This window comes from Bradysia coprophila, chromosome II, assembly GCF_014529535.1.
Source record: "Bradysia coprophila strain Holo2 chromosome II, BU_Bcop_v1, whole genome shotgun sequence".
Lineage (NCBI taxonomy): Eukaryota > Metazoa > Arthropoda > Insecta > Diptera > Sciaridae > Bradysia > Bradysia coprophila.
The window spans coordinates 2,566,645-2,587,465 of record NC_050735.1 but is presented as its reverse complement, the minus strand read 5'-3'; the positions used below and the strand labels follow the sequence as shown (position 1 = coordinate 2,587,465).

The 20,821-nt window shown below is 35.4% G+C and overlaps 2 protein-coding genes across 2 annotated transcripts; one reads left to right on the top strand and one right to left on the bottom strand.

Annotated features, from left to right (window-relative positions):
• Positions 1–6,116: 6,116 nt before the first annotated feature.
• Positions 6,117–19,634, bottom strand: LOC119085587 (sphingosine kinase 2-like). Its single transcript, XM_037196008.1, has 3 exons — positions 18,252–19,634; positions 7,675–7,774; positions 6,117–7,611 (listed from the first exon to the last, which is right to left on the bottom strand). The coding sequence occupies exons 1-3, from the start codon at positions 19,148–19,150 to the stop codon at positions 6,688–6,690; spliced, it is 1,923 nt and encodes a 640-aa protein (XP_037051903.1). The 5' UTR covers positions 19,151–19,634; the 3' UTR covers positions 6,117–6,687.
• Positions 9,422–13,548, top strand: LOC119085596 (lipase maturation factor 2-like). The gene is made up of 13 exons (XM_037196019.1): positions 9,422–9,550; positions 9,618–9,797; positions 10,547–10,727; positions 10,791–11,009; positions 11,072–11,136; positions 11,205–11,383; positions 11,448–11,566; positions 11,627–11,715; positions 11,789–11,916; positions 11,983–12,066; positions 12,619–12,666; positions 12,728–12,914; positions 12,984–13,548. The coding sequence occupies exons 2-13, from the start codon at positions 9,674–9,676 to the stop codon at positions 13,463–13,465; spliced, it is 1,905 nt and encodes a 634-aa protein (XP_037051914.1). The 5' UTR covers positions 9,422–9,550; positions 9,618–9,673; the 3' UTR covers positions 13,466–13,548.
• Positions 19,635–20,821: the final 1,187 nt, after the last annotated feature.

Here is a 20,821-nt window from a genome sequence, read left to right as displayed (position 1 = left end):
GCTGCTCATTACCTACGAGGATTTCGACACAACTATGACACTCCGCTATTATAAGTACTAGAATGAATGTTTGCTGTGTTCACTTCGGCGGTACAATATTTTCATTCAAAATAGTGTCCGACACTTCAACGATGGTAGACATTTATTAAAATTGTAACCTCTCCCACTTCTTTAGTAAGCTAACAAGACTTCGCTGAGTGCCAACTGTTTGAATAAAAATATCGGCTGAGGTCGAATAATTCTCAGCTGAGCTTAAACAAACCTTCGCTGAGCTCTAATAATCCTCTGCTAGGCTTCAGTAACAGTCCGTCGGACCTTAGCACGTTGTAGTAAGGCAATGCAGCTAACCGAACACTCAATAAGCATCAGCGGATACCTAATAATTGTTGCTATGATTTAATAAGACTCCAATTAGCTTTGGCAGATCTCCGAAATCATGTTTTCAGAACACCCGAGAAATTTCTCCTAAAAGTCTACTATTCTCCAGTAAGATTACAGATCGAAAACTTAAAAGAAAAAATTCATAAACAATGCTTTATAAGTTGCAACTCATAACGCATTGAATTAACTGTTGTTTATTCCCCTATGTAGCCACTGATACACCTGGTCTATTATTTTGCTCAATAAATCTATCTAAAATTGGTTGAATTAATGGGTTTTGTTGTGGGTTATCTATGCTTTTCCATCAACATTTAAAAACGGTTTATAATGCATGATGATCCTTATTTTAATTTATTGCAGTGATTAATGTAGTAAGTTCCCCACTCATATTTTACGTATTTGTGGAGAACTCTTTCGTGGAACCGTTGTTTTGTGTATCGATATTTCATGCTTTTTATGCCACTGAAAGTAAACTAAGTTTTGCAAATCTATGGAATCAACAATGGGACACTCCCTCCATTATGATTGAATATAATTTTGATAATATCGTTAATATCGAAGAATTCTTTTTCTGGAAGATATGTTTCAGTGCGGACCTCGTAGCTGCAAAGACCTTTTTGCTCTAGACGACTAAAGGCTGTTAATTAGTTGTAGCGAACTCTCAAAACGTGGAAATACTCGAGAAGTTTCAACTAAAAACTTCTTGTTACTTATGGAAGTAAGTTACTATGTAAATGGTTGGTAATCGTTCACCAAACAAAATTAAATCTTTAGGTCAAATATTAGTGAAATTGACGCTACTGAGACGCATAACAACTTTGAAAGTTATTTAAGTGGCATCGGGACAACTATTTTACATTCCTCATTTTGAAAAAGCCCACATCCAAATAGCATACAAAAGTTTACATCCATTCTTTGTCAATCGTTACCCCGCTTTCCACAACAAGTCCATTCTTTTGCATCCTCAATAAATACGATGGAAACTCAATTGTGCATGTTCATTCAAGTGGCCATCTGTGTTGACAATTTTTTACCTTAGTTAAAATTCATGCTTCTCTTTATAACTTTAGCAATTAGTGCTGTCGTTACAATAGAATGATTTTTTTCGCTACACCAATCAAAGAACATTATTCATTCATCAGTAAGGTTGTCTATTGTGTAAAGACAAATTGCCGTTTATCAGAAATGAATTTCATTTTGACTTTGAAAGAAACAAAAAGTTTATGGACGGACATTGCTTGATTTTCCGACAAGGGGAGGGTTAAATGATTTATCATAAGAAATGCATTCATCAAGGATGAGCATATCTTTAGCAGAATCTACGTGAGGTTGACCTTTGAACTCAGAGATCGAACAAATCGCGTTCATAGCGTTGATCTGAGCGGAAGACTTGATAAATTTGCTATAAAGACACTACTATTAAATCTGTTAGGTCTATTGTTTTCAGTGTTTCATACACAATCTTTTACTTCATCAATTTTAACATGCATTTTGTGGACATCGGAATCATTGCTTATTTTTGACAACAGATGACAAGCCGACTCTGGAAGATATTTAATGGAACTACAACTACCACCTAATCTGAAATTCGGTCTCCGTAGTCTTCTTTGTACAAATTCAATTATTTTTACTATCTCGGGATATTTATATCTCCAAGTTTTACAACCGCAAACCAGCAAAAATAAATAATAACCTGGGTGTAATGACTGAATTACAAAACCTTTTTTTCAAGAGTATATTACATTATAAATATTTTAATCAAATAAAATTTATTGACCCGAAATATTTGTAGGTTTCCATGTTATAACTACCGTGTACGTATAGTACACTGAAGTATTTTATGTTAATTTGAAAACACCGATTGACCGCTTGAGATAGATTTTTAGAGGAATAAAATTATGTATTTTTTCACGATAAGAATCTTGAACTAAATGTTTCTGAAATTCATGTATGGTAACCTATGTGCTACACAGCGAAAAAAAAACATTTTTATTTAATAAAAGAGGGTTATTATATGTATCGTGTATCGCATACTCGTATCATAATACACGAATAAATCTAAATTCAAGGAAAATGTTAATTCATATTACAAACAATATTTAATTTTTTTAAGGGAGCAAATGGTTTACAACAACCTGGTTGGGGTGTGGGAGATGAATTATGTTCACTAAAATGATAACACAACATAGGAAATACATGCAATTAGTGTGTGATAGGTGAGAGAATATGGCAGTTTGACATGAAAGGTGTGGATATAGCGGTTGATCGTTTTAGAAACCACGTGTGAAAGAACGAATTTTAGAAAAGTATGCGGTTGACGATTTGTTGTCCACTCACTACTTACCGACGTTACAATAGTTCCATTTTCTTTCTCAAACTAAAAAATGGGGAGATATCTTCCCGTTGCGTTTGTGCAGTGTGGTTCCACTTCAAAAGCAGTAAGCGAGCATATTTGAAAATATAGGAAGATAGTTCACTTCTTTTTCAAAAATCTGTCTATTTTCAGTGAACCATGCCTTGAGCCACCAGAATTTATCCAAAATAAACAGATTATCAAAAATCTGTCTATTTTTAGTGAACCATAACTTAAGCCACCAACATTTATCCAAAAGAGACAGATTAGTGAACTTGTGAACCTTGAGCCACCAGAATTTATCCAAAGAAGGAAGATTTTGATTGAGCTATCATAATTTATCCAAAATAGACAGCTTATTGTCGAAGTTACATTTTCAAATAAATTAGCTTGTTCCCTTGAATGTAAGTCATGGGTTTTACAAAAGAAAATACACCGTACATAACACGTTCACGATAACTTAAGTAAATCTCAACCGATTTTCAAAAACTCTTTTTTATTCGACGAAGTATTGAATCCTCAGATCAAGTTCGAAAATGGGTGGAATCGGTTCAACCATCTGTTAGTAGTTATCAGAAGAAGCCTTTTCTGCTCTTTGTTAACACGATAACTTGAGTAAATCTCAACGGATTTTCATTTTTTTTTATTTGATGAAGCATTGAAATCCTCAGGTCAAGTTCGAAAATGGGTGGTATCGGTTCAACCATCTGGAAGTAGTTCTCAGAAGACGCCTTTTCTGCTCTTTGTTAACACGATAACTGGCGCAAAGTTCAACCGATTTTCAAAAACTTTGTTTTATTCGACGAAGTATTGAAATCCTCAGGTCAAGTTCGAAAATGGGTGGTATCGGTTCAACCATCTGGTGGTAGTTCTCGAAAGAAGCCTTTTCTGCTCTTTGTTCACACCATAACTGGGGTTATTTTGAACCGATTTAAAAAAAAAGTTTGATAAAGCACAGAATTCCTGAGGTTAGGTTTCAGGATACATTATATTCGTCTATCGATGTAGCTGCTGTTGCTAAACGGATTTTTAATCATTTTTTCTGTTTATTTTATTTTATCTTGGGGCTGACATTTAGGGTTTTGCAAAATGTCAGGATTCGCCACATTTCAAGTGAATAACATAAGCGTTTAAACCACTAAAAATTAACGAGTGTGAAGTTTCACACACAAATTTAATTTTTATTGAAGGCATTCATCATTTTATAGACAATAACGGTGCAATATGAGCATAAAACCAGTCCAGTAACAGAAAATGAAGTTGTGAATCAAAAATTAGTATCGTTTTATAACGTCTCAAGACTTTACAAAGATTTTCAGTAAAAACAGAATTAAATTATTATGGAGAGATTTAGACCGTTCTAGTAGTTCTTCTTAATCAACCAATAAATCATTACCAATACAACATCTATTAAGAAATTCAGGATCAGACAGTCAAGGGATTTGACCCACCCAACAGGTGGGACCTAGTTTTAGTGCTTGATCTGGATTGATTCACAACATATTGTCGAAATTGCATTTTCAACTAAATTAGCAAGCTCACTAAATTAGTTAGAGAAGAGATTACACTTTGAAAATTTGCTTGATTTAGATCGAGTGGCACTTCTTCATAGAGACCAATTGGACCATGGTCCAGGACATACTTTGCATGGAAATTCATGGGATGTTGATTCAATGCAAAAAAAATTCGCTGCACGGCATTTCTATAATACCAACAAGCTCATAGTGTAGAAGTTGAAAATTTGCTTAATTGTTACTGATACAATAGTAAAATAGGAAAAATGATGTAGAACACAGTTGGAAAAATACACCACACCAGAAACACTATAATATTATCATAGAATCGTCAAGACTCAAGACCGAGCTCAAGACACTTTACTTGCTGATCTAATGACACTTTTTAGATCATTATAATTGATTACACACCCTCGAAAGAATTGCCGAAACATCCGGTAATTAATAGGAATTGAAGGAAATATACTACAAATTGAAGGAATTAGAAGGAATTGACTGGAAATATGAAAAATTGAACGTAAATGAAAGGAAATACGGATAAGTATGGTGAACGAAAGAACTAAGCGAATGCCTCAAAAAACTTGATCTTCTCAGTCGCTGCAGGTTTCCAGTCTTGGCTATTCGGTTTGTAAAATACAGTTCATTCACTGATTGTTTCCTTTCATTTAATTTCAATTCCTTATAATTCCTCCAATTCCTTGTAATTCCATCAATTGCTATCAATTTCTTCTACATCTACATTTCTTCAATTCTTATTAGTTACAGGATACTTCGGCAGCTACGAAACTGCAGTAATTTCGACGGGTTTCGTGCAGTTTCTCTTTAAATGTGAAGGAAATCTTAGAAAATTATCGGAACAAAGTAAAGAAAAGGTAGACAGTGAGTAACAAAAAGAAACAGAAAATATCATGGAATTATTAGAAATTTATAGGAATTATGAAAAATAATATGAATAAAAGTGCAAATCCTCCAAAGCGGAATTCATTCGGTAATTGAAGGAATTGAAAGGAATTAGACATTGATTTGTCACCCTTTCGGCCAGTGGTTTCTCCCTCGTCTCTGGATCTATTTAACCGATTTTTTTTTTTCGAGTTTAAACTTAACCGCAGACAAATGTGAATCGACTAAGGGAAGTGAATTTGAACCTTAATTAGAATTCCTGCTTTTTTTCATGTATCTCAAAAAATGTCCTACATGTCCTGCGTTTTTTAAACAATAGATTAAACTAATCTTTCAAAATGAAGAACCGCAATAAGGAGCACAAGTGTGTTAGCTTTCAACATAAAATAGATTTGGTTGTAGCAGTTTGACCAGCTCTGAGAAAACTGAGCAGTTTATTTGAAATTTCGTTAAAATTTAACTGCTCACTTTTCTCAGAGCTGGTCAAACAAATACAACCAAAACTAAGTTATTGTCGAAGTTACATTTTAAAATAAATTAGCTTGTTTTAGATAGTAGAGAGATTATACTTTGAAAATTTGATTGATTTCGATCGACTCACAACTTATTGTCGAGAGATTTTTTGACAAATCTTTTTTAGTGTACCATGCGTTGAGCTACCAGAATTTATCCAAAATAAACAGATTTTCAAAAATCTGTCTATTTTTAGTGAACCTGGACCTGACCAAAATATATTTCAAATGACAGAAAGTCACGGATAGTGATGGTTGTGGTACTTCATTTTTCAAAGTAGTTTGCCCCTCGTACATATAGCAGCTACATGAATTTGTTTGTGACCCGAGACTTTCGAGCATTATATTGTCAAATCGGACAACGGTGTCAGCGGATTTTGCTAAATCTAAAGTCTACTCTATGATTAATTCCCATTCGGTCTCGTCTTGGAGTATCCAGAGTAAAATGAAAGACAATTTATTTGCAAATCAGTGGTAAATTAGTACTTTTAATGTTCAAATGCAAAGTTTTGTTTTGTTCTCCATTAACAATTCAATTTTGTGACAAAATTCAAGTTAAACAGTGGTACAATGGAAAAAATGTTAAATAAAATTCTAATTCATTTTTAACAAAGAAAAAACATAACAAATTAAGGAAACTAAAAAAAAAATTGTCCCAATAAAATCGACGTAATTGTGTGTAGCACACGTGTAACAAAAAAATAATGTTTAGAATCATTTGTATGTAGTGACGAAGAAAAAACCATTGCAGTTAATTTAACCGGAGATATATTAATCTGAAATAATAATTTTCATTTTCAACATTCCTAACATTCACTTTTTAATTAGAATAATCTCAGTTAACAATATGTTATACTACTTAGTCTTAAAACTATCTCTTGTTCAATTATTCCTCCCAATGCAGCTAATTGACGATGACCAAACACGACAAACACACAAAACATAGTTCCTACCATTAGATTAGATTAACAAAGAGCTTAGATCGTAATCGTTTCTTGCTTTCTCTTCACTGCGGACACATTCACTATTATAACGAAAAATTTGGTACCATGACCTTGGCAATGCTTGGAAAGATTTCACCTTGAATCGGCCCATATTCGACCTTTTCACCATCCACCGTCAAATGGCCGTATTTCTCCTCCGACGAATCAACTATCGGATCGATTCGGAACGCCATCACCGGTATCATGCTAATGTAATCGCTCGGTACGTTCGGTAAATGTGTACCGGAACTCATACCCAGAAAGAATTTCAACAGCTCCTTGCGACTAGCCCCACCGCGAATGATGCATAACCAGATGACGCCGTCATTTAGAGCCGATGATGGTGCGAAGAAGCAATCGGATGATATGTGGGTTTGCGACACGGCATGGACCATCAAAAATTCACCAGTTTCAATGGTCCAATCGTCTGGGATGGGTGTGATGAGCGATGGAATAGTTGCGGCTGGTCCGTACATTTGAGCAGGTACACTTGAATCGACTTGATCGCTACCGTTCGATGTTTTCTCGGCCACGCTCTGATAGTAGCTGTCAGTTGTTGAGAAATAGGCGCTCTTCCGTGAATTGGCAGAATACCAACTGTCCAGTCGCGGACGGAACGAGTCGGTTTCCGCACCGCCACTCGTTTCGAGTGATAATACGTCGCCGAAACCTGTATCACATGCTTCACATTCGCCATCTTCACTGCAATCCATACATTCCAGCGTATTGCCACAGCTGATGCTGTGCTTAAGATTTGTTTTGTAAATGCGATTCGGTTGAGGAGTCTGCTCGATTTTGTAGCTACTGGCTGGTAAATACGACACCGTACCATGGTATGTGCGAAGGTTGATCAAACGATGAATGGACCAGAGGGTAAATCGTGGATAACCGATCAAACGTAGCCGTTCGCTTTCGATATCAATATCTGATATCAAGCCCCATCCAACGGATAGAAAGGAAAACATTATCTGAAACAGAAGAGAATGAAAATGAGTTCGAGATCTGAATCAAATTAAATAAGAAATGTTTACCTGCGACTTCGTTTCAACTCGCACTAAATCGATGGGGTTACATTTGCCACGGACATTTGTTAATGTTGCACTCAGTATAGGCTTTGCATTATAAGGTTCGCTAAAAAAGAAAATCGAGAAATTAATCAGTTTGTCGAGGAAAAATACAACAAAAATTGATGGGTAATTGGTCGTGTAAGTTGTCAAGAAGTGTACAAAGTGGAAGTGGAGTGTACAACCACGAAAATGGTAAGTGTGATTTCCGTCGTAGAATATTCTGTCTAAATGTTCAAAACTTGGAAGAACTCATGTGGGGCGTTAGTGGTAGTACATATAACTCAAGTTAAAAATGAAACGATCGAGTTGAGGGAAAATGAATGAATCATAAACTAAAGACGTAAAGAATGGCCAAAGTCAAATCACAAAAAAAAAACGGGAAAGTGTAAAGAAACACCAAGAATAATTACGAAAGTTTGAGAAACACCGACAGAAACAAAGAATGGTAAATTTGTCTTTGTGGCGTTTCTTCACACTTTTTACACTCGATTCTTCAAATCAACCAAAAATTATGATGATTTTGTTCAATCCTAGGGAATTTATCCTATTACAAAGGTGACGAAAAGGTTCTTGGTTCGATCCTAAGGAAACTATTCTTTTACAAAAAGTAACGTTAAGCCGTTATGTTCGATCTTAGGGAATCTTTCCTTTTACGAAAGGTAACGCAGAGGCGGTAATCCTAATGAAACTCTTATTTTACGTTAGGTAATTTTAAGGCATCTTGTTCGATCCTAGGGAATTCATACTTTTACGAAAGATCCTGAGAAAACTATCATTTTGCTTTTGATTATCACTCTGGCGATACTTCACGGCTATTAGTGCGTCCGCTAAGGCAAAAGATTGTGCAAATCGAGGTAGTATTGATTTTATGATTTTATTATGATCTGTATGGAATGCTGATTCCAAAATCATCAGGGGCAACGCCGGTAGCTCACTCGTTCCGCCTGGAGCGGCCGTTATGTCACTTTGGCTTCACTGAATTTTCATGCCAGTTCCCAAACAGATATCGATATGGAATAAGCTGTAAAATATTCTTAAAAGTTCAAAGTTTTTTTTAGAATAATTATTTTGTTGACAAAATATTCCAAAATTGCCGAAAAAAAATGGCATGGCGGAAGTTGAAGGATCATTTTTTTTCTGCATAAAACCTTGAAATCTGATCGAAATACTAAAAAATCCTGAAAACTTTCTTCAGGAAGTTTGTAGCCAATTCAAAATCCTATACTTTACGCTTTAAAAAAATTTAAATCGGTCAAAAACTTCAAGATATATCCTGCCTAGAGTGCACTTTTTCAGAAACTTTAACAATAAATTGAAACGTTATTGTTCGTCTGTCAATAATAAGAAGCATACTCAATCTCACAATCCGTAGCAGATTTATCAATAAGAAAAGAAAATTGAACCAACAACCAGAGCTATACGTTTCCATTAAAATTGCATAAAACTTCTGCCGGCTCATACAAATACAAAATCATTGACCGGTTTTTGAAAAGGAAATATCCATTCATATGCAGACCGACATAGTTTTGTCGTGTATAAATACTGAAAAATCTACTATAGAAAGAGAGAATATTTTGTTAGCTGTGCCACAACAGGGACACATGCGAGAGTAAACACCGATCCAAAAAAAACTCATGCGCAACAACTGGAAACATTAAATTTTCTTTTATGCTCTCAAAGAAACATTTTTCATTCTATTTTCGTGGTGCTGTTGTGTGCGGTTGTCTATAAATATTTGAACCTCAGTCTTTTTTTGCGGCTTGAGTCGGCTTTTCTAAAATCACATGGTTGCAGCATATTAAATAAACAAAGAGTTTAAACCCCAAATCACAGCTAGAAAGTAATCAAAATCGATTATCAATACATTTGGTAGTAGTTCGACTAAGTGAAAAATATTGTGTTGATAGAAAAAGACGACCAGCAATCCATTCGTACTTAATAAGAATTGGATACAATCGAACCAATGACAGATGCAAGGAAATCGAGTGGACAGGGTGATGGAATCACTCGTACGAGAAATTTGATTTTACGAGGAATGTCAACGATATATCTAATTGCTTTTGTGTCCTTCTATTATCAAAGTACAGGTAAATTTGTAGCATTACACAACAGCAGGTTAAATTAATGTACGAAACAAAGAACTATTCGGAGCATAACGATTCCAGAGTAGCATTTTGTGTAGTGTAATTTGTAATTCAATATTATTGATAAATGAATTCAAAGTCATGCTGTGTTTGAAGAAAGTTTGTTTGGAGAAACTTAATATGATTAAAATGTAGAAGTAACGGAGTTCAGTTCCAACTTGTCGTGTAATTATCCAATATGAATACAACTAACTCCCTTAATGAACTTGCATAATTCAATTGAAGTTTCTAAATTAAGTAAAGCTCGGAAAAAATCAAAAAATTGTAGGACCTGAAATTTCAGGTCGGGTATGGTCAGGTTTTTGTTTTGAAGCAACCTGTTCTGACCTGAATTTCTCAAATCTGTCAGGTCATTTTTCAGGTTGACCTGAAATTTAAAGAAACTTTTATACAAAGTCAAACATTTCAGGTCGACCTGGAACCTGACCTGACGACAGGTCAGACCTAAAATCCAAAGTCATTTCAGGTCAGGTCAAAATTCATTCAATCGCGTTACATGTCAATCAGGGTTCAGATAAATCCAAGTAAAATTCAGATTGACCTGACCACATTCCGTCTGTACCGGTGACTAAAAATTTACGCAGATATTTTCTTCCCTACCCACTATTAATCTTACAAGATCAAAAATAGAGAGAAGGCATTTACAATCGTCATATCATGATCCACACGCTCACTTTATTGAATTGCTTCAGGTCTGTTCGGCAACAATGGAATATCTCCAGCCCGATTACAAATTGAATCACCAGCGAAGGATTTACGTTCCAATATAGTTCGTAAACCAACGCTTTTACATTTGGCTCCATACTGCGGACTAGATGTCGAATATATGATCGACATGATTGCTCTACTCGGATCGATAATTTCGTTCGCTGGGTATAATTATTACAAACTTGTCAGTACGCTCTAATGGATATCTGTAATTTCGATTATCTATAGATTAATGACACAGAGGGTATGCATTTTACCAACGTTTGCTGTGTTGTGGTGTTTGTATGGTTCACTAATACAAATTGCTCAATTGTTCGCAAGCGATTCCGATTATTTGTTGGTGGAAGCTGGATTTATCATGATTATGCTGGCACCATTAACTCGATCGAATCAAGCAAGTTCTTCGGATAAAGTCATCTTAATAGTGCTTCGATGGCTACTTATGCGGTTGGATTGTTTGACTATGAATAATTCGAATGACTAAAGCATACAGTCTGACGTTATTTCAGATACTTTTTTGCAACCGGAGCAGCAAAGATTCTGAGTCGCTGTCCACATTGGTGGAACTTTACAGGTTTAGTCTACAAAATATGTTCAGAAATTGAGCAACCAACAAATAAAATTCTACCGAAAATCGTATAGCTCTTAGCCACTACTTTGAAACGATGCCCTTACCAACAGTCCTAGCTTGGGTTTCGCATAATTTTCTGGCTAACTGGTTGAAAATAACGACCATCTTCTCAAATGTGACAGAACTTGGTGCAGTTTGGTTGTTTTTCTTTCCACATCGAACAATCAGAAGATATGCCTTCTACTGGCTGGTACAACCAAAGCATTCATGAGATGTCCTCGAATTTTAATGTCCCTTTTTTAATGTGTTCAAAGGTGTTTTTTCAACTGAACATAATAATGACGGGAAATTTCGGATTCTTAAACTTAATGCTGCTGGTCTTACTGTTATGCTTGGTTGATGATGCGTTCATAACTCAGCGAAAATGTGGATGGTAAATTCCTCAATTGGTAAACCGATAGCCCTAACAATCATTGGCTGATTCTATTTTCAGGACCATTGTTCATATGGTCAAGGTCTTGGTCATTTCGTATGTAATGTTCTTTGGAATTGGTTGGATAATTTCGTCATCAGTAGATGCACGTAAGTGGTTTAGAAGCAACTCATTGATTGTGAAAGACTTCGAAAAAGCACTCCCAATGTTTATTACTTTCAGTTAAGTTCGAAGAGAAATATTTGGAAATCCTCCGTCAATCGATTAAACCGGCTCCGTTACTCGCCACATTTGTTATCATTTCAACATTTCTGATCAATTTAGTATCGCATCGAACGATTATTCAAACGGTAGGTTAATGGAAACATAAGTATTATTCACTTTAAGAGCTCATAACCTCTTCTTATATCGAGTAGCGAACATTCTTCCAAAAAATTTACGGAGCGAACATACTGTTGTCGTTCAGCATTATTGCAATATCAATGGTCCTTGTGTCGATGGTAAAGATCAATTCGAAACGTGAATTCGCTTGTTTCACTCCATTTGGGGTACGTTCACATATTACGTAAGCACTTGAGTGGATGGGGCCGTAAAAAAGAACAAAAGAAGTCTAGGCATACCAAGAACATTGTGACGGTAATCGGACGACTGTTGTTCTTTCATTCATAAAAAAAAGTTTATCAATTAAAGAACAGCATGTGTCTGACTACTGATACATGTCAGCAGACTGGTGCACTCACGCATACGTAATATGTAAATGGTCCCTTACTTTTCGTTTAGCAAATCTTTTCTTTGAATTTAGTTATTTTATCAATCAAAAAATCTTGGACGGGTGGTAAATGTTTGAAATGGAGAATTTAACTGTGAATTCACGTTACATGGAAGTACAGCAAGAGACAATGAAATTTCAGCATGAATTTTGCTTCAGCTGTTTTTTCAACTGATCGATTGTTTGTGTGGATCAGCTGAAAAACAGCTGAAGCAAATTCATGCTGAAATTTCACTGCCTCTGACTGTGTTTCCACTGCGTTGACTATTAAAATTAATTTCAGGTTCCCCATGGAAACATAGATTCCAGCACAAATATAACCAATTCTGATGTAAGACCCCCATGTAAACGTTAAAACGTACAGCTCTTAAACTTGTTTCTTATTTCGAAAGCTTGGAACATTCTATCAGCAAATCAAAAAATTCAACATCATTAACGAGTACGGTACAACGTTTCGGAGAATGCGTACCGAACGCTTTGAAATCATATACGAGCATTCGGACAATTTAGAAGGACCATGGACGGAATATGATTTCTTGTACAAGCCATCAAATGTAAATTCGACACTGCCGTTTGCCGGTTGGTTTCGTCTCTTATTTACAAAGTATTGTTCAAACCATGGCTAAGTCGCTAAGTCTTTCGTTTCAGGACCGTACCTTCCTCGCATCGATTTTAAATTATACGAATCCGCAACATCGCATTACCGTAAAGAAGTGTGGACAATGTCTCTGGCCTACAGGCTATTGCAAGGAAACCCACATGTATTGGCCTTACTGGGAGATCAATCAACTGTTGCAACGACACCGAATTATGTGCGGGCTGTTTTATACAAGTTCCGGTACACGACACACTTTAGAACGCCTCAAATCTACTGGATACGGCTGAAAATGATCGAATACTTCCCAGCATTTTCGCTGGACACTATATCACCATATCTTCGATCGATGAAAATTTCTCCGAATTTTAGAGAGACCGAAGTGGAAAGCAAAACGGTGAAAATGTTGTTGGATAATCTACGAATTCAAATTCGTTCAGTTGAAGGAAGTGCATTAATATTTGGAATTTTATTGGCGGGATTTGCTATTAATGTCAGCAAGAGAATGTATCGTTCGCTTAGTTATGTGGAGTAGGTACGAGGTTTGTTCCATAACAAGATAATTGATTGATGATCAGAAATACATTCGCACGTATATGGTGAACATAACAACCACAATAAATCTGTTTTTTATTTCATAGATACCGGGTCATGTTATCTTATCGCGCAGGTAAAGTCTTTAAAAAAAACTGTCGGTCACTATGTGATACGGGCAAATTTGAATTTGTTACCTCGAATTTAAATCATTTAAAAAAATCGTAAGACAGGCTTAACTACACAATCAACCTTGAACGTTGTAGATTCGAGCTTACGTAATTCGATGCCTAGAATACAATTCGGAGAAGTCCAACGAGTTTCAGGATATTTGCAAAACAAATGCACGCAATAAATGCAATTTTGTTTGTGCATTTAATTAACGAAAAAAGAACCTTAACGACTCTGCCAATTGTATTAGCAAACCATTTTAAACGGTTTAGTGGTCAGCGATTTTGCATCACGTTCAGTAGCAACAATGTATACTTGAACTGTCTGTTTCTATTAGCTTTTTCCGAATGCATCTGCATCTAATTACAGTTAAAAAGCGTTAATTCATTGGCTTTAATAACAATAACAATAACAAAACAGTTTTGCAATTCATCAACACACTGTGACTGATGGATGTGTAAAGGCAATTTGTAAGTTTTAATTGATTGGACATCTTTTCATCTTGAATTAACGAACCATTTTCGAATTGAATTCAATAGTTGTTTGCATGCAACGCGGATGAAAACGGGAGGTTTTGAAAAACTATTCTTGTGTGAAGAATTACGGACCTATCTGTATTCGTCTTTTTGATTCATTGCCTTAAGAAGTCGCTAGAAAACTATCTTGGTTCTATTCGTGAAACAATAATCAAATATTGAACAGGAGTGCAGTCAGAGGTAGTGAAATTTCAGAATGAATTTGCTTCAGATGTTTTTCAGCACACACACAATCAAAACTGTTTATACGGTTGAAGCTGCTAAAAGCACGCGCGTGTCAGCGGTAAAACCATATAAACAATTTTGATTATTTGTGTCGATCAGCTGAAAAACAGCTGAAGCAAATTCATGCTGAAATTTCACTGCCTCTGACTGTAGCACAAACATTTTGGTGGTCTTCATGTAAACTACACATAAATTAAATATCGAATCAGCGATGTACTTTCGAGTAGTGTGATTGAACTTATTTTTGCATGCAATTGAAGAGCAACGACTCCGTAAGTGGGCATGGACAACAATATTGTCACCGAGACTTATGCAAATTATAGTAAGAAATATCCATTATACTGTTTCACTGTACACACAGTGTATTGCCTGAATTAAATTTGCAATTAGCATAACATCGAGGTTTTTTTGTTAATAAAAAATCAGCAAATCAACTACACTTCAAAGCAATTCGAATTAATTTTCGTTAGAAGCTTGTCAATAAAGTCATTGCAATGAAAATTGCAGAGTGAAAAATTATAGTACTGACGATTCATTAAATTTAATTTTAGTAATTTTAGTACACAACACAACATAAATTTCGATTAAAATAATTTTCAAAACATAAAATTAGATTTAAGCACACGTATTAGAGGGCGGTCGATCAATCATTATAAGTAATTTAACGTTAATTACATTGGAATTTACACAGTGGACAGGGAAAAGAAATAGAGACAGAGAATCAAATCACCCGCATGAGACCCTGATGTTCAGTTTTTTTCCACATTAACTCGAACTATGTAGTGAGTAGTGAGTAGTGAGTAATATTACTCACTAAACGTGGAAATAGATCGGCTAGTGGAAGAGTCTTAGACTCAACTTTGTTAGTGTGAATGTAGGTGGAAATAAGCCTTTAGCTCAAACTTGGTAACATGCAAACGATAGGTGGTATTCAGGTAATAATTTCTTAGACAGGTAGAATGGAAGTCAAAAATAATTTTTTATGCGACCCTCGTCAAAAATTGAGGTTTGAGTCCAGCAAAATCAGTATTGCGCTTAACCAACCAGTTCAAGAATTTAAATTCTTAAAATTCTGCGGAATTTCCGAAATTCTCGAAAAAAAAAAAAATCCTGAAAGTAAGCCCTGCTATACACATAGGGACTGAAAGAACAGTTCCGGTTTTTTTTTCATTTAAAATAGAATTATCATTCACTAAACGTGAAAATAGATCAGCTAGTGGAAGAGCCTTAACTCTGTTAATGCGAATGTAAGTAGGAAGAAGCTTTTAGCTTGAATTGGGAAGGCATTCACAGGTAGACGAGAGGTCGTGTTTAGTAATAATTTCTTACTGGAGACCTAGAGACCTAGAAACCTTTAGATTAGTTTTATATATATTTCGTGTGGAGGTTTTAGCCTTTTTTCCTCCGACTTCCACCATGCGCTCTTAGCAAGAATTTTTTTTTCATATCCTGTTTGAAAAGAGATCATGTTCATTTGTTGCAAAGTCTTTGTAGAGGAAGATTGATTCTCATTAATGAAGTTTTTCATTTTTTTTAAATGTTATAAGATTGAATTCTGGGTAAAATAAAGAAACTGAAACTGAAACTGAAGAGACCTAGAAACCTAGGTAGAAGTCCAAAATATGTTTTTTTAGGACCCTCTTCCTAACGAAAATATTGAGTGATCTACAAGTTGTTTTAACTTGTTCTTTCAGAAACTATACTGTACTTTTCAGCTTGAACTTAATCAATAGATAGTACTCTATTTGACAGCTGTCAACTATGATCAGTTTTGCTTGAAGTGCGATGATTCTGATAATTTTTTGCCGCGATAAATATCTTTGGCTTCATCCAAAAATGACCATAAAAAATGTTTGTTATGAATATTGTGCTGACCATCATGCGATGTAACAAGAAATTTTTATTTAAAGAAATAAAATCGATGCTCGCCATAAAATACATCATGGTGACTAAGTGGAAATAATAAAAAAAAAGGAAACAAAATCAGATATAATGACATGGTTAGTAATATTGCTAATTCAATAAATTTAATAAATTTCCGTATAATGAGATGAGGCATGCAAATAACGGTGACGAAGACTTAAGTAAGAATAAGCAAAGTTCAATAAAAAATAAAATAAAAAATATTTATTGACTCGATGGTGTTTAACATGGATTGAATCTTAAGATTTTTTAACTTCTTTTTTTTTTGGTATTTTGTATTTAGCCTTCAGGGGTTTTTGTTTGTTAGCCATTAAAAAAAGCTCAACTACTTTCTATCTCAACAAACTAGAAATACAAGTAACATTTAATTGCGTCGTCCACCGTCGACGACGGCATAATATGTTTATGCAACAACATAAATTGAATGCTAAAACACTACTAACTAAGCCGTGTATCTAAAATAATGATATTTCATGCTGCACTAAATTCCAAACATGTTATGAATGTATTGTCAATGCCATTTGCGTTTACTTTAGATCGATCCATACAAAACAGTGTGTACTTGAACTGTAGTGGTTCAACGAATTTGTACTCAGGTTGGTAAATAGTTAAATCGAACGAAAAATGTGTTCAGATTTTTTGCTTTTTTGCTTCAGTCTCAATCAGAAAGATTTTGTTTATTAATCCCTCAACGAGCTGAAAAAATCTCCGTTCTAAAAAGATAATAAAAGCTAAATACGATGCACTTCAATCGCCTGCAAAAAATATCACTATCGACTGGACTGCAATTGGTTTTAATTGCAAAACAATAAAATGTTCAGAAAAATACAGAAACTCCAAGTAGAAAATCAATAACGACAATAAATAATAGATGAAGGAGACCAAAGGTATTTTATTTACTATGTTAAGCTCTACAATTAATTTCAATGTTTTCAACAAGTGACTGCAGATAAATGTCTTACTCGAACAATTCGTAGGTTTGGCTAACGTGCTTCATTAATTAGATGTTTGATTATGACCTAGTCAAAATTTACCTCTATAATTTCGACTGACATTCACGTCAAGGTCGTCGAAAGTAATTGGTTGACTTTTAAAAATTGATTTCCAGACAATGCAACTGGAGTCCATTGATTTGATTATTAAGTTTCAATTAGGAAAGTTTAATTTTGAATTTGATTACATTATAACGAGACTGACGATCGTTAAGTACATTATAGGACGACATAATTAGATAAGTCACGAGAAGGTTAGTCAGGCTTGGTATTCTTCCTGCATATTTTAGAAGATTTTCAGAGAATTTCACTTAGGACATACACTTCGAGTTAGACATGTCTTGACAAAAGTGTAGCTGTGAAAAAATGGAAAACCACCGACCAATGCTGTGCAGAAGAAGATACGTTCCACTCTTCATCATATAGAAGATACACATTACTCCTAAACTAGGGAGCCTAGGAACCGTTCACCAATTACGTACTCCCTTTAGGATAGAATGAGCGGTCTGACAAAAGCTTACGTTCCGTATCCGTATATTCAGGGCCGTAGCTAGAGAGTTTTCACAGGACATGCGAAAACCGATATTTCGCAATTATTAGGGCAGGCTCTGCCTGCACTTGCCTGCTCGTTACTACGTCCCTTCGTATATTTTCGACATTTTTCCTTCATACAAATTCAGAGTGAGTCAAAAATTCGAAATTTTTCGTGTACGTAATTTGTGAAGAGCTAATGCTTGTCATGGGCTTCCACACTTTCCGTTCAAATGAGAGCACTTCAAACAATTTTTCGAAATTTTTCAATTTTATCTTACCGCACGGCGACAAGAGAGTCGACATCAATTGAAAAGCAATGCCTTCGTACACAAGCACTCTCATTTAATCGGACATACGAAATCACATTGCGACAAACAAACGAAATTGAATGATTTGAGCAACTTACTTGTAGCTATGAGCAATACTTCTGGCTAGTCCATTTCCTGACCCGCAGGGAATTATTCCGATACAAATTTCGGCTATTGCACGTTCCCAATCAACACGTTCAAACATTCCGTTTATTACTTCGAAATACAGGCCATCACCACCAACCACCACTATGTACTTATAAATGTGAATGTCTTTGTTTCGCACGAAATCTCGTGCATAGTTTGCATGTTTTGTAACATGCAATTCGTATGGAATTTCCGCTTCAACGAATATTGGTGCCACACGCTGTTGAAACGTTTCTCTGGCTTTGCCCGATCCAGACTTCGGATTGACCAAAATCAATACCTTTCGCATGTCTTTCACTGTGTATCCGTGCGGAGTAATGGACATTCTATCGGCCAGCAGTTTTTTGATTGCTGCTCGCCACTTTTGAGCTTCTTTGTTGTTGTCCTCATATTTGTCGAAGGAACGAAACCGAAGCGTAAGCGTTGTTCGTTCGCGATGACCACCTCGTCGATTTTTCTTCAAGATGTACGCATAAATGTACAAATAGGCGCTGACATCTGTTTCATCCAAATCAACCGAACTATCTTCAACGACTCTCAATTTCGATTCATTCCCTGGCACCGACGAACATGCACACGATGCATTACGTTTTCGCTTACTACGTAAACAACGGCAACCGATTATATCCTCCAGCAGAATTGTTTGCTCTTTCGACGAACCATTGCTCTTTTTACGTAGACTTAGACCCTTTTCGGTTAATCGAACTTGAAAAACGGTGTTCTTCTTCGATGTTATGTAGAATGTTTCGACTAAATAAACGGACGGCTGATCTTGGGAAGTTGTGGTCATCGGTATGTCCTGCGACACATTCCCCAATGAAAAATCATGAGTTTTTTGTGCTTCATTCATTATTTGGCTGAATCATACATGTATGCACACACGGAGGAGTTAACCTTCAAAATTGTTTTTCTTTTTGCTCAAAGGCTCTTCACTGAATACTCACAATCGAAAACGTTTAGAGTTTCGTATACTTTAAAAACCACTTAAACAATTGAAAGTGTCATTGCCTTCGGTAATTAAAATCCCCGGAAAATTTCCACATAGAAAAGAAACGTTTTATCGATTTCGTCAATACGTTGAATTGACCCGATTTTAACACAACAAAATGCTCAGCAGTTCCAGCACTCAAGTTGCAAATTCAAAAAAAAAAATACTCATGATAAGTTATGCTTTAATGTGTGTACCAGCTACTGTCGCCTTTCGTTGGTTTTTTATACAACTGAATGGATGTATGATGGATATTCAATAAAAACAATATTTTGCTTGATATCTATGGATGTGTGTATGGTGTATGTATGAATGACATTTTATATATCGTAGGTTTTGACGGTTTTTCTACTGTGGGTTGACACTATCATCACCACTACATTAACACATCATGCTCACATTTATGTGATATGAGACGCCGTGTGCGCACCAAAGCTTAAAATCTTATCATCATAACTTCACATTAGATAAGGTTGAACTTTGCAATGATAAATGGCAAAAAATTTAATGATTTTTTACATGTGATGTTGATAAAATGTTTTATTTAAAGAATTTGATTATTTTGTTAAGAGAGAAATCGTCTCGCTATGAAAATGATTACGCAAGTGACACGAGGACCTAGTACAAAGACAATACCACAGTGGTAGCATACGACGAGTATAGATGGTTATGATGAGAGAGAGGGAAATATAAATTGGATGAGTTATTTTAACTGTCAAAAATGTATAGACTGTTATGATGAAAGAGAAGAAGATAGTTTGACAAGTACCCCAAGGCAAGTTAAAATAAACTGGTCTTCTGTCCTTTTGCTCTCAACGTACCACGTTGAAAGAGAAGCAAATACTTTGACAAGTACCCCAAGGCAAGTTATAATAACTAGTCTTCGGTTTTCTCGCTCTGATCATAACAGTCTATAACAAAATAGACAGTTATGATGAGAGAGAAGGATATATAATTTGGATCAGTTATTTTAATTGAAACTGGTCGTCGGAACTCTCGCTCTGATCATAACAGTCTATAAGCAATGTCAAGTACCCCAAGGCAAGTTATAATTAACTGGTCTTCGGAACTCTCGCTTTGATCGTAACAATCTATTTTCTCGAATCTGTGATGGACGATTGATTTTACGCAATTTCACTTGTTAAAGTCTATCAGCAATACTCTCCCTAGCAACCAAACTACAATTATTAAGGTGGTAGATACGTTTATGAATCACTGCTACTTTGTTCGCTCGTGTTGTTGTTGTTGTTGTTGTTTTTAAGTCATATTAAAAATCAGCGTTTCTCAAACTTATTTTCCCCCCTACATCGATTTTTTGAGAGAGTTTGAATGCTAGAGAGAGTATTGCTATCAGTCATATTTCTAAAAGTGATTTAGAAATCTGTACTGTGTTGTGTTTTGATAAATTGATAAACGTCAGTGTTGTCAGCCAGGTCCCGTTCAAATGACTAATACATATGAACGGAACGAGATACTTGAGAAATTGCCTAAAATATTTTAGCTATTGTCCTATCAAATGTCTCGATCAAAGAG

What these genes read in the sequence shown, in the direction of transcription:
- LOC119085596 (XM_037196019.1), top strand. Translation starts at nt 9,674, where the DNA reads ATGACAGATGCAAGGAAATCGAGTGGACAGGGTGATGGAATCACTCGT. An exon ending in TTCGTCATCAGTAGATGCAC is followed by an intron (nt 11,716 to 11,788) that starts GTAAGTGGTTTA and finishes TATTACTTTCAG; the next exon opens with TTAAGTTCGAAGAGAAATAT. An exon ending in ATCGAACGATTATTCAAACG is followed by an intron (nt 11,917 to 11,982) that starts GTAGGTTAATGG and finishes TATATCGAGTAG; the next exon opens with CGAACATTCTTCCAAAAAAT.
- LOC119085587 (XM_037196008.1), bottom strand. Translation starts at nt 19,150, where the DNA reads ATGAATGAAGCACAAAAAACTCATGATTTTTCATTGGGGAATGTGTCG. An exon ending in AGTATTGCTCATAGCTACAA is followed by an intron (nt 7,775 to 18,251) that starts GTAAGTTGCTCA and finishes TTTCTTTTTTAG; the next exon opens with CGAACCTTATAATGCAAAGC. An exon ending in GAGTTGAAACGAAGTCGCAG is followed by an intron (nt 7,612 to 7,674) that starts GTAAACATTTCT and finishes CTTCTGTTTCAG; the next exon opens with ATAATGTTTTCCTTTCTATC.